The 13,355-nt window shown below is 39.7% G+C and overlaps 1 protein-coding gene across 1 annotated transcript in view; it reads left to right on the forward strand.

Annotated features, from left to right (window-relative positions):
• Window positions 1-12,349, forward strand: part of LOC127415918 (lactation elevated protein 1 homolog B-like) — a 36,666-nt gene extending 24,317 nt beyond the window's left edge. Inside the window, exons 7-13 of the mRNA XM_051654931.1 lie at window positions 1,390-1,448; window positions 8,237-8,319; window positions 8,801-8,871; window positions 9,098-9,198; window positions 10,054-10,194; window positions 10,411-10,524; window positions 12,099-12,349. Coding sequence (XP_051510891.1) covers window positions 1,390-1,448; window positions 8,237-8,319; window positions 8,801-8,871; window positions 9,098-9,198; window positions 10,054-10,194; window positions 10,411-10,524; window positions 12,099-12,260 — 731 coding nt within the window. The 3' untranslated portion in view covers window positions 12,261-12,349. The remainder of the gene's footprint in view (window positions 1-1,389; window positions 1,449-8,236; window positions 8,320-8,800; window positions 8,872-9,097; window positions 9,199-10,053; window positions 10,195-10,410; window positions 10,525-12,098) is intronic.
• The last annotated feature ends 1,006 nt before the right edge of the window (window positions 12,350-13,355 follow it).

A 13,355-nucleotide genomic window follows, 5' to 3' on the forward strand; every position in this document is an offset into this window, starting at 1 on the left:
AAAACGAATCTTGGGTGTGGTTTGGATGTGACGTTCTTCATATATTTTCCTCAGAAAACTAATTTTAAAACAACACTGCATGTAAAAACAATCGCAGGCTTTGTTCGCATGCTTTAGCTCTTCCTGGAGAAAAAAGAAAAGAAAGAATTCCACAAAGAATAGAATTAGAGTGGACTGAGTGACTCCGGCTAGGTGTCCTAAGCAACCAAATTGGCCCGGTTGCTAGGGAGGGTAGAGTCACATGGGGTAACCTCCTCATGGTCGCGATTAAGTGGTTCTCGCTCTCAATGGGCCACGTGGTAATTTGTGAGTGGATCGTGGAGTTTAGCATGAGCCTCCACATGTTATGAGACTCCGCGGTGTCATGCACAGCGAGCCACATGATAAGATGCGTGGATTGAGGGTCTCAGAAGTGGAGGCAACTGAGACTTGTCCTCTGCCACCCGGATTGAGGTGAGTAGCTGCGCCACCACGAAGACCTACTAAAGTAGTGGGAATTGGGCATTCCAACATTGGGAGAAATAGAATAAAAAAAGAATAGAATTTACAATTACCACCACAATTCTGTTTCTCTCCACATGCAGAGCCCTCCAGAAAGGCAAAATACCTGTCCCATTTCTTACCATATGTTTTGCCAAGCTGTTTATATGGCATCTTTTCAAATGCCGCCATCCTGTCCAATTCGGTGGACCATTCTTGACATAAGGGAGTGCCAACTGACTTCCATCTTCTAAGAATTATCTGTCTGCAAATCATTACACTAGTTTGGACCCAGCTTTACCATTTTTGAACTGCATGCCTTAGGTTGTCTCCCTAAAGAAGTGAAACACATCCCTAGGGTAAATTTTCATCGGTTTGCCAACAGGGTGTGAGTTGTGATGAAATTTGATTTTCTTAGCTGAGAACTGGATTTTTCAGCAAAACCGCTGAATGCCTCTCACTGGAATGTTTACCACTCAACATCCGTCTGTTTTGCCATTTCAGTTTCCTTAATGTTTTTTGTGCTCACTGCAGCTTTAAACAAGCTTTTACAGCACTGAAAGAAGCATATATGCCTCATCGTCTCTTTACATTTGTGTGTGTGGCTTATCATGCCTGTGTGGCTAATTGAAGACGCCTCTATTCACTGTAATGCTGGTTTATTGTCTGTGCAAAAAGAGAGAGACTTCTTCTCTTGAGCTCATTGTTTGGGAATGTAGTGAATTTCATGTACTGCCTTTCAACAAATCAATTTCTGCCTCTCCTCGTCTCTTTTATCCCTCCTCCCTTCCTATCCCTCACTTCATCAATAGACACTTTATTTGCCAATCACAGATGGAAAATGACATTATGGGAAGGCTAAAGATTGAATCTAACCAGCATCTCTCTCTCTCTCTCTCTATTTCTCAGAACTGTACAAAAATGGGCTTCAGAGGGCTGCTTTTGTGCCTTTCATTGGTGTACTCAAGGTAAAGACAAAGTCATTCTCTCTGTTAATTTATTTATCCTTTCATTCTATCTTACTCCCTAGCTCTTTATGTTTCCTCCTCCTCTCTGTCTGGTTTTTGATGTATTTTATCTGCAGGTAAAAACACACAACACCATGTGTTTGCAAAAACGCACAAAACAGAAAAAGGCAGCTTTGATCATACCTAGAGATGAGAGCAAAAGACTGAGAGAGAGTGTGAGACAGACATGGAGGTAGAGAGAGGAGGCCATTTAATGACTGGCGTGGGTTGGCTGGAATGAGACGGCATTACATGAAGCTGCTTGCATTTCAAAGTGAGCCCAGCCTTGGACGCCAGCAATGCTCTGATCTGCTTTGCAAGTTAATTGCATTATTTTAAGCAGGTATTGGCATTATCCTGTGTGCTGTCTGGGTAATTATCATCATCCTACGACAGCTTTCCATCATAAATAATCAGACAATCATTTTCTGGCATTTTACAGCTGCCCACATTCTTGTACATTTGATTGATTGGCACACTGAGCTAAAGCAACAGCTAAATGAGTTGAAACTTGAAGATTCAGAGAAGGAATTTGTTTGTGGCAGTGACACAGTAACTATAGGACAGGTAACATACTTTACCGCTTTTTCTCTCAGTCTTGCCCTCTTTTTTTTTTTTTTTTTTTTTTTTTTTTTTTTTGTTCTGTAACACACACATACAGCTGGTTAGATATTGAGCATGCTGTTAAATTAGTTCACCTAAAAATGAAAATTCTGTCATAATTTACTCACCCTCATGTAGTTCCAAACCCGTAGGACTTACTTTCTTATGCAGAACACAAAAGTAAGAATTGTAATGAATATTCTGATCCGTCTTTTCAGTACAGTGGCAGATGATAGGGACTCATTTTAAAGCTTCAAAAAGGACACAAAATTATCAAAAAAGGGCACTTTGTATGTTCATGTGCATTATGAGAAAAGCTCATTCACAGTGGCATGCATGTTCATGTGAAAATTTTCTTTGTTTTTAGGGCTAAAGTTCTCGGGTGAACGCATACCACTGTGAACAAGTTTCTCTCATGCACTCATGAATGTGCAATGGATGTCAAGATTTTCACTGAAAAATATCTAATTTTGAGTGTTTCTCACCAAAACCTACTGAATGCATTCAGAGGACTTGGAATATGATGCACAAGCCGCATGGACTACTTTTATTTTTACATTTTCTTTTTTTGTGATTTTCTCCCCAATTTGGAATGCCCAATTCCCAATGTGCTCTAAGTCCTCGTGGTGGCTTAGTGACTCACCTCAATCCGGGTGGCGGAGGATTAATCTCAGTTGCCTCCGCGTCTGAGACCATCAGTCCGCACATCTTATCACATGGCTTGTTGAGCGTGTTACCGTGGAGACGTATTGCATGTGGAGGCCCACACTGTTCTCCGCGGCATCCATGCACAACTCACCACGTGCCCCACTGAGAGCAAGAACCACACATTTTAGCGACCATGAGGAGGTTACCCCATGTGACTCTACCCTCCCTAGCAACTGGGCCAATTTGGTTGCTTAGTGTCAAGACCTGGCTGGTGTCACTCAGCACGCCCTGGATTCGAACTCGTGACTCCATGGGTGGTAGTCAGCGTCAATACTCGCTGAGCTACCCAGGCCCCTAGACTACTTTTATTATACTTTTGGGTCCTTTATAAAGCTTTAAATTGAGTCCTTATAACTGCAATTGTATGAAAAAGATGACTCAGAATATTCATTAAAAACAAATCCTTTTGTGTTCCGCAAAAAATTGACATAATTTTCATTTTTGGGTAACCTATTCCTTTATGTTTCAGTTGTTTGAGTGGAAAGGGAAGCAGTTAAACCACAAATGACAAAACAAGCTAGTCCCACTGTTCTTTTCTCTCTGTGATTTTGAAAAACAATATATTTAGAAGATTTTTACTGCCAGTGTACTGCCTATATTGAGTGTCAGTACTCACCCTCATAGACCAGGGTGCTGGTCCACAGAATGTGCTAAAAAGCTGCTATACACTTCATTCAGGTTGTGATTTTTCTAAGTTTGACCCCTGGATCTTTTATGATCAGTGGCCCAGCACAGTCACTCTGGTTCACATAGTCTCTGTTAAATCCCTGGGGTCCTTAAAGTCACCCTCTATTCTGGCCTCTGTTAATCTTGCCCGGTAAGAGTGTTGAATACCCCTTGCCCTGCCTTGCACCTCTACTGCTCAAGCTTCTTTGTTAAGCCATCTGGTTTTGGGGCAACGCAGGATTCCAGTTCAGAGTAACTGGGGTGGCCCAAGTGCCTCCTCTCATGTCTGATCAACCCTAATAATGTGTGATGGGCGAACTAAAACTTGTGTGTGTGTGGGATACACTGGCTTGTGTGTGAATCCCTTGTTCTCCTTCTACATCTTTATCGCTTACCTCTCTTTGGTGGTACACTTTCCTTAATTCTAACACCACATTCTGCATTTTTATTCAGTAATACGTTAATCTACTCATTCATCTATGTAAAAATCCAACTCTAGTTGTGCTTTGACCTGTTTCCATGCACCTTTTGCACTGATGGACACATTTAAATGAGATCTTAGAGATTCCATAACCTTAATTTTGGTTAAATGACTCCTTTCGTTTTGCCTAATAGCTTATACTTGCTGTTCTTTTGTTCCCTACATTGGTTAAGCTAGGTTGTGTGTGTGTGTGTGTGTGTGTGTGTGTGTGTGTGTGTGTGTGTGTGTGTGTGCGCGCTTTTATGGTGAAGGTCTCTGTTGGATAAGGATGTTTATATGACGATGATTGAATGACATGAAGATGGAGCAAAAATGAAAAGAGGCAATTTATGTTGGATGGCTGCTTTTGTTCCCCTGACCTTTGGTTAACCTCCAATTTCTAATATTTATTTCTCTATCCTTTCCTTTGAAACCAGTTTTCCCAAATAAATGTGTCTTTCTGCATGTTAAGAAAGAAACTTAAACTCAATATAGTTTTGATGAATATTTGACTAGACTGGCTTTTTCTTGTTGTGGCTGAGTTAATTAGAGGAGGCAGTTAATAAGGACAGATGACCTCTGAAAAATGTAATCCAATAATTGAAAATTTATTGGATTACTAATTGGATTACTAATAATTTGGGGCGGAAAAAACCCAACCTAACAGATGAAATACAATGGATATTAACAGTAATATTTCTGATTCGCTGTAAGGGAGTACATGGAGTTGCATCATTTCATTTTAAAATCTTGTCTGTCATGTTTTTTTCCCGCCTAAATTTCAAGCTTTGGTTTGAATAAGCCTTATGACCAAAATTAGAGGTGTCTTGGCACTCATTAACAATCTACTACACCATTCACTCAAAAGATCTTGTTTTGCCAAGTTATCACTAAAGTTGGTCAGTCATGTTTTAGGAAAGACTAAGGAGAAAGTGATTGTGATGGAGTGGATGAGGACTGTGGCCTCTGGCCTCCGTGGAGTTCTGGGGGGGTCCATGCTTTCAAAGCAAGACAGATGTTCCAAAGGTGATGTTACGTTGAGTCCTGGAGAGGTTGTGAGAACATTTCGAGTATGTTTTGAGAGTGTTCTGAGTAACTAACAAAGCCGGTTACATGTAAAGGGAATTGATAATTAGGCGTAATTAGTGTGTTCACGTCGTTAACCACCCCCATAGTGCTCTCTCTCACTCACACACACACACACACACACTCACTCACTAGTCACCTAATCTCACAATACACACACACACACACACACACACATTGAGAGAGACAAAATCACACTCCACAGTGGTAAAAACACTTTGATGTAAGAGGAGTCGTCCTGGACTCAAAAGCATAAAGGCACTGTTTTAAGCTGTCTCCCGTTCTCTTTTTACCCCGTCCCTACTTCCACCCCCCCATTTCTTTTCTGCTACCACAGAGGCTGTAAGACACACAAAGATGAATGGACTACAACCTTTCCCCCCCGTCCCCCTCTGCCACCTCTCTTTTTCAGTTCTCCCAGCGCACGCTCCTTAAGCCAGGCTCTGTCATCCCCCACCCCCCACCCACCCACACACTCCTCCCAAACAGGAGGGAAAAAAGCATCAAATGTTTTCGGCTGTCAGTAATGAGGTAGTGGACCTCATCAGGGTCCAATCACCAGCTATCCTTGGCTTTTGTTGGAGCTCAATGGCAACCCTTGCTTTGAAAAACTCAAAGGCAACTTTTTTGAGGAGTGTAGAAGAGAGGAAGACAGACAGATAGAAAGACTTTTTCCACACTTCATTCTTATTCTAAATTGTTGTGCAGGGAAGCTGTGGGCATCCAGTACATGCAGCTGGGAATTATATGAAACTGTAGTACTATACTCTTATTTGTAGCTGAAAGCATCATGAAATTTGCCAAAATATATAATAAACAAACATGCGTGGGGTGAGGGATGCGTAGAACTTTTATGAATGACAGATATTGCAGTTCTGCGGAAATCTGCTGAGGTTTCTGCATACTTCTGCGTGTGTAGGTTCCATCTCTGATTTTAACTTTGACTTTGAACATAGTTTGTTGTCTGAAATTATTGCATTTTGAAATCTATGCTGATGCAAGAATGAGGTGGTAACCTGTTGATATAATTTCAATAAACAGTTAAGTTATCCACTAAACAATAGCTATACATAACTTATCATCACTGCTTAGCTGACTGCCAACCATCATTTTTGGTTGCAGTTTTAAATCCATAGGAACATATAGTTTGATAAATATAAATTTCTACTTATTTTATTAAAAGGTCAGTCAGTTAGGAGAATCTGCACATTGGTTGGGTGTCTGGCGACACCCAATTATTGTTGGAGGCTAATGATGTGCATCAGAGTTATGTGTGGCAAAGTGCATTCTGAGTCGAGAAGGGCTGACGATGAAGGTCTTTGAGGAGTTATGAGTCTTTAATGAACCCATCAAAGGCCATAATCATGCAATGATCCACAAGAGGATGTGTCTTCAACTGATTATACAGAACCTAGCACTGGAATCATTACTGATTGTATTTCTCTCCCCCTCTCCCTCCTCACGATTACCCTCCCTCGAAATGGCCCATCAACCGTTAAGATATACTCATGGAAAAGGAAAGTTTTATGAAAAGGAAAAAAAAAGACAGAATGGGGCACGCAGACAAATAACCCAGTTTGATGGTTGTTGGGGAAGCGTGGTTGTCGTGGTTGTGGCGGCTGTTTACATGACGGCCTGGTGACGAGGTCGAGCGGGGTTGATGAAGTGACACTTTTCCTTTTGTGTTCTTCTGCTCATGGTTTGTCAGCCTGTCATTAAGTCTGATTCAGCCAATTGGCTCGGACGTGGAACTCTGTGCTCGAGAGAGAAAAGTTGACAGCGCTGGAGAATGGGGGGAAGAGGCGAGAGATCCAGGAAGAAGAGGAATAGATCGCTCCTCTCTCGCTCTGTGTGGTGATTGCTAATTATCTTTAGTTCAAGAAGGAGGGTAGCGGAAAATTCACTGATTTCATAATTCGCTGGAGCTGTCATTGAGGACTGATTCAGGCAAAGGCCTCTCGCCTAAATACCACATAATATCCATATCCTGTTAAAAATAATCTACCTTCCTTTTCATCAGTCATTTTAGTCATTGTGCCTCTAGCATTTTGTTCAGTTTGAATGTTTTATTTAATTTTTTTTGTCATTTTGATACATTCTGGTTCCACGTGTAACTCCAGAGAAGAGAGTCGATGACAGGTCTAAAAGTAGTGAAAGTATTTTGTGCATTTCTTTGACCCTTACCTAAATATCAGTTCATTGTTGTTTCAGTCAAGTTTAGTTAAGCAATAAGACAATTTCATTAAAAAAAAATAAAGTGAATTTTAGATTTTCCTTTTTTTTTTTTCATTATGACTGAAATTTTATGTCTTATCTCTCACTAAGTTGTATTTTAAAAAGAAGTTGTAAGAATGTATTTATTGTTTAATCTATGTAAGATCACATATTAGGTAATCCTTAAACTGGCTAAAATATTTCATTAGAAAAAGTCAAGTTTAGAGGAAAATTCCGCGTTCAAAACAAGTTAAGCGCATTTGACAGCATTTGTGGCATAATGTGATTAACACGGAAATTAATGTCGATTTGTCCCTCCTTTTCTTAAAAAAATAAGCACAAATCTGGGTTTAAGTGAGGCACTTACAATGGAAGTGAATGGGGCCAATCTGTAAACATTAAAATACTCACAGTTTCAAAAGTATAGCCACAAAATGTAAACAATATGAGTGTTAACATGATTTAGTGTACTATAATTGCTTACTAACCTTACATTTATGTACAATTTGATAATACAGTTTGTTGCCATGACGAAACCTGTAATCCTGCCAAAGCACTGCTTTAACTATACAGCTTAGATAATACACAAGTTTTAACAAGAAATAATGTAAGTGCTTTTATAAAATTATAAGATTACCTTTTTATCCTTTAAACCCTCCAAAAATTGGCCCCATTCACTTCCATTGTAAGTGCCTCATTGTAATCTCGATTTCGCTTCTAAAGTCTAAAAAGGTTTTGTGGTTATCAACATTATGCCACAAATGCTATTGAGTGAGCTCAACTTGTCTTAAACAGTTCAGCATTGATCCCATGGTGTGACTATTATTTTGTTATACCAATTAGTATTAGTGACCTACATGTGGCATTGTCACCCCCTAGGGGTAAGCTCTGTATTGCCAGCCAATTCAGAGGCCACACCATTAAAACAGCGGTGTCACAGCTTACTCTTACCCTTTCCCTCTCCTTAATTTTAAGCAGTCTCTTTTCCCATATTTCTGCCTTTGGTGTACAGGAGCACTGTCATACAATAAGTCTTGACACTGGAATAGATTACCGGACGAGAGAAATGGAGCTTGCCGGAAGACTATACTTCATGTAAGAAAACTCTATCTATTTTGGAGCATTGCACAAGAGATGAGTGAAAAAGTGATTTAATAAAATTATCAGAGCAAAACAACAAAACATTATTACTCAAATTATTATTGGTGATTACTAAAAAGCTGTTCTGACTGAAAGAAGAGAAAATGGAAATGATAATAACAGGCAAGGAAAATAATCACATGTCATAAGTGCATATAATATACACAGTGTCTTCTGATGGCTTATTATAAACCCTTTATCTCAACAGCTGCCTTTTTAGGGGTTGTTAATATGCATATGTTTGTGTTGACACCTGATTGCTGCTCAATCTTATTCACACTCTCTTAATGTTTGTGTTTTGAATCCAACATCCTGTTCCATTGAGGGGCTGTGCAAATTCAAACACAGGCCTTCAGCACGCACTGTTTGATGTGAACACTTCAAACCTGGTTAATTTCATATTCCATTATCTCTCTCTTCCACTCGCTTTCCATAGATCAAGTGAGCCTGATGCAGAGAATGCTGTCAATACGCTATTTGAGGAACTGGCTTACAGACAAAATGATGGTAAGCAAGTTAATTTGCCTTTGCATAGATGGGGTTTTCAGGTTAAGTGTGTATGTTTCCTTGACTTGGTTTGTGGGTGAGTGTGTGAGGTTTTGATCTTTTAGTCATGACTGTCTTTATGTGTAGACCCTATCATTTTGGTGTTACACTGGAAGTTCTTTCTTTTGCCTGATCTTTTAACCATTCAATGTAGTACCTGTATGTCTAACTCTATTTGTGTTTAAAGTAACCAGGCCAAGAGTGTTGAATGTGCAGGGAAGAGAAGTAACCCTTAGCCGGACCTGTGGAACCATCGCAGACTGCACCTTCCAAGAGTTGTGCGAGAGAGTGAGTCAGAATTTGACGTAAAACACTGATCTGAGAACTTTTTTGTGGTATCTCCACCCGCCCCCCCCCCCCCCAAAAAAAGTTTTGGACGTGGGTACTGGTAGGGAAGGCTAATCTCTGATCAGTGTAGAAGGTGTAATTCGTCTGTCCATCTGCACTTCTCATTTGATCATTGCAGCCGTCAATAGCCAGTCTAAGCCAGCTTGTGTGTGTGCTTGTTTATGTATGTAACCTTGGATTTGGTTTACCAGTTTGATGCTCCCTTTTTTGTTTGTGAGGAAAAGAAAGAACAAGCATGCTGCTCTCTAATGGAGGCGAGGCACTGTCTCTGCGTCCTTCAGTGCTTTTTGAGAGCGCTGTTCACTTCAATGTACTGAGAGTGTGTGTGTGTGTGTGTGTGTGTGTGTGTGTGTGTTTGTCTGAAGAGTCCTCAACTTCTTCATCTTCATGGTCAGACTAATGCAGTTGGGACTATGTAAGCATGTGTTAATGTGCCTTTCCATTTAGTTACCACAGAGAGACATGTTACCCCGAGAAGATACAGAATATAGGGCAAAAAAGAAGATTAGAGACAGAAATTGAAGAGGGAATGAGTGCAGGAGATAAGAGAGATGGATGGGTAAAAACGTATGCGCTTAGGATTCAGAGACAACCTCAGTAAAGTTTCCTTACTTATTCACTGTCAAGATGGAGAGGCTCTGACATTAAAACAAATGAATTTATGCTTTTATGTGTATGTTATGTTTTAAGCAAGAGAGCCATTAACTATCATCACCAATACATTAAAAGGATCTCTGTTTACTAAATATTTCATGTTACATCATTTGTGTGTTTGTATTTGTTTGTTGGTCAAAGCCAATGGGTGCTGGGGATTATTTAGAAATAGCACGGCAGTTTGACACGGTCATAATACGGCATGTTCCTCAACTTCGACTTGCGATGAAGGACCAAGCCAGACGCCTCATCACTCTTATTGACAACTTTTATAACCAAAAGGTAACATGCCACTTGACTCTCTACAGCACATACTGACATTAATTCCTGCAAGCAAAATTAAAAACACTTAAGATTCATGTGCAATCATAAAATACATTTGTTCAATAATATCTTTTCAGTTTCCTAATCTCATCATAATCTCCTGTGTAAAATCGTGTCAGAACCAAAACATCTACACTTACTAACTCAGTCTTTGCCCAAAACTCTCTTGCTCAGGTTAGAGTGGTAATGTTGGCTGATGCACCATTAGACCGTCTCTTCAATCAGGGACCGATGACTGGAGAGGAGGCGAGAGATCGCTTAATGCTAGATGAACTTGGCCTAACAGATGTAATGACAACCTAACAATGTCACCTACAGACATAACATTATAACCTATTACAATAACAATAGCACAAATAGATTGTTCAGATAAATAAAAGGGAATGTTCCATGTTCAATACAAACAAAGAAAAATATTGTGTTTAAAGGGCAAAGCATTGCACCAGAAAAAATATTTGAAATATACACTGTTTCAAAAGTATAGTCCCTTTTTTTATTGTGTTTACATGAGACAGTGCTATTTTTTTTTCAGTGGTAAAAGACGCTGGCTATACCACCCCTGGAGTTTGCTAGTTCGAATCCCAGGGCGTGCTGAGTGACTCCAGCCAGGTCTCCTAAGCAATCAAATTGGCCCGGATGCTAGGGAGGGTAGAGTCACATGGGGTAACCTCCTCGTGGTCGCTATAATGTGGTTCGTTCTCGGTGGGGCGCGTGGTGAGTTGAGCGCGGATGCCGCAGTGGATGCCGTGAAGCCTCCACACGTGCTATGTCTCTGTGGCAATGCGCTCAAGCCACGTGATAAGATGCGCGGGTTGATGGTCTCAGACGCGGAGGCAACTGGGATTCATCCTCTGCCACCCAGATTGAGGGCGAATCACTACGTGACCACAAGGACTTAAAAGCACACTGGGAATTGGGCATTCCAAATTGGGTGAAGTCTGTGCAAAGTTCTATCTAATATTTCAACTCATGTCATGACCATGTAAAAACCCAAAGTGCTGTTTACATGGGACCAGGTCTACCCATAGGAATTACACTGACAATGCATAAGTTTATCCATTTTATAACACTTTTTTTTTTTTTTTTTTTTGCAGAAGATTTCATAAAATTGCTTTAACAAACAGTCATGATTTCAAGCTCAATTATACTTCCTAGTGTGCGCAGAGTGCTAGATGGCGCTATAGGAAGTGTAATCGAGCTTGAAATCACGATTGCCAAGGAGACTGTTGTCAAGATTTATTGTGAAAAATGAATTACATTTAGTTCTGTTCTCACCCAAAACCGATTGGATTTCTTCAGAAGACATTGATTAAACCACTGAAGTTGTTTGGATTACTTTTATGTGCCTTTATGTGACATTTGGACCTTTACAGCTCTGGCCACCATTCACTTGCATTGTGAGGACCAACAGAGCTGAGATATTCTTCTAAAAATTTTCATTTGTGCTTAGCAGAAGAAAGAAAGTCACACATTTGGGATGGCATGAGGGTGAATAAATGATGAGAGAATTTTCATTTTTGGGTGAACTATTCCTTTAAAGATATATGATTATTTAGAAATATTGATACATTCCTTACATTCGCAATCAAAACATGCAAGTGTATTCGTGTCCCACATTCTGTAAACAAAATGTTGCCTGGATTTAAGATAGTTGTCACAAAGATGGTAGGTTTGCTGTAGATTTAGCCTTAAAATAATGAGCATAGCTTGATGAGCACAGCATCAAACTTGATGCTGATATTATTGTAATCAGCTTATATAGCTACTTAAAGGCTACTTGAATAAGGCTAATAATCAGCTACTATTGATTTCTTGTATATAATTTTCTTAATATTCATTCATTTCTTTTCTATTGTGTTCAGGAGGCCAGTGAGCGGTTGACACTGTTCACAGCAGAGGAGGAGATTTTTGCTTTCCAGAGGACGCTGTCTCGACTCACAGAGATGCAAACTGAACAGTATTGGATTGGTGGGGATCGGAGTCAAATGTATACTATAACTCCCCTGCTGTCAACAACCACTTAATAACAGAACCCAGATTAAACATATCTTTACATCACATGACCTCCCAAAACATTCAGTACAGATATATCACCATAAATAGATGCAAACTGTATGGCTTGTTTTGTTGCTTCCACATCATAAAAGCAATTGGAAACATCCATATGCTCACAGTTCTATTAATATGCTAATCTAAAGCGCAGTTGCATAGTAGTAGAGGGATACACATGGAAAATGGGAAGATATCTAGCACCCTCTTGTGGATTGTGCAATTTGTGGTTTTAGTTTGGAAAAACAAACAGAGCCCCTACATTCAAGGATATGTGAGGGGAAATTGTATTTAAAATGTAAAGGCAAAATATAAATTTTAAAATATAAATAGAATTTATGCAGTTATACTTGCTTACAGTAAACTATAGAAATGGTTTAAGATATCAACTTGCACTTGTTTTGGAAATTTTTAATTGTAGACTGAAAAATAAAATGGTTTGCAATTATGTTTGTTTTTAATGTTTATTCATAAAAAAATCCTGTTTATGTCTTTGGACCAGCCTTGATGATGATGAGCATAAACTATGGGCATTTCCTCTGAGACCACTAGGGTCACTGCAACACAACTCATCACAAGTACTCTTTCCTGTAATTTTTCTTTTTGGTCTCAACGTGGCAGCAGAAGATAGTTTTATTGTTTGTATACTCACATGCTCTATGTTTTTATTTTAAGATGGCATTAGTAAAGCACACTGCAGCTCTTTGTATGTTCCCCTTTTTTCCATCTATAGCCACATTTTCATGAATATTTAACCAATATTAAGACTTAAGGAGAATGGGTTCCAAATGAAATCATACAATAAGTCATTGCACAAGAGACTTTGCTGATTTTATATCATTTACTGTACAACAGGTCACTGATCTCTACAGTGAAATGAAGGAAAACAAGATGTACCAGATAGGAACTGAATAATATTCTTCTGGAAGGGTCATTGGGAGCGTTTAGATCTGCAAAGTAAGGGTTCACCTGCAGTCTTTCCCATCTTTACAGGGTTAGGTAGGAACAAAGGATAGAGAGGGGGGAGAGAGAAGACGGCACGAGAAAAACAGGAGGGGGGAGGGTTGATT

Source organism: Myxocyprinus asiaticus, chromosome 25 (assembly GCF_019703515.2).
Source record: "Myxocyprinus asiaticus isolate MX2 ecotype Aquarium Trade chromosome 25, UBuf_Myxa_2, whole genome shotgun sequence".
Classification (NCBI taxonomy): domain Eukaryota; kingdom Metazoa; phylum Chordata; class Actinopteri; order Cypriniformes; family Catostomidae; genus Myxocyprinus; species Myxocyprinus asiaticus.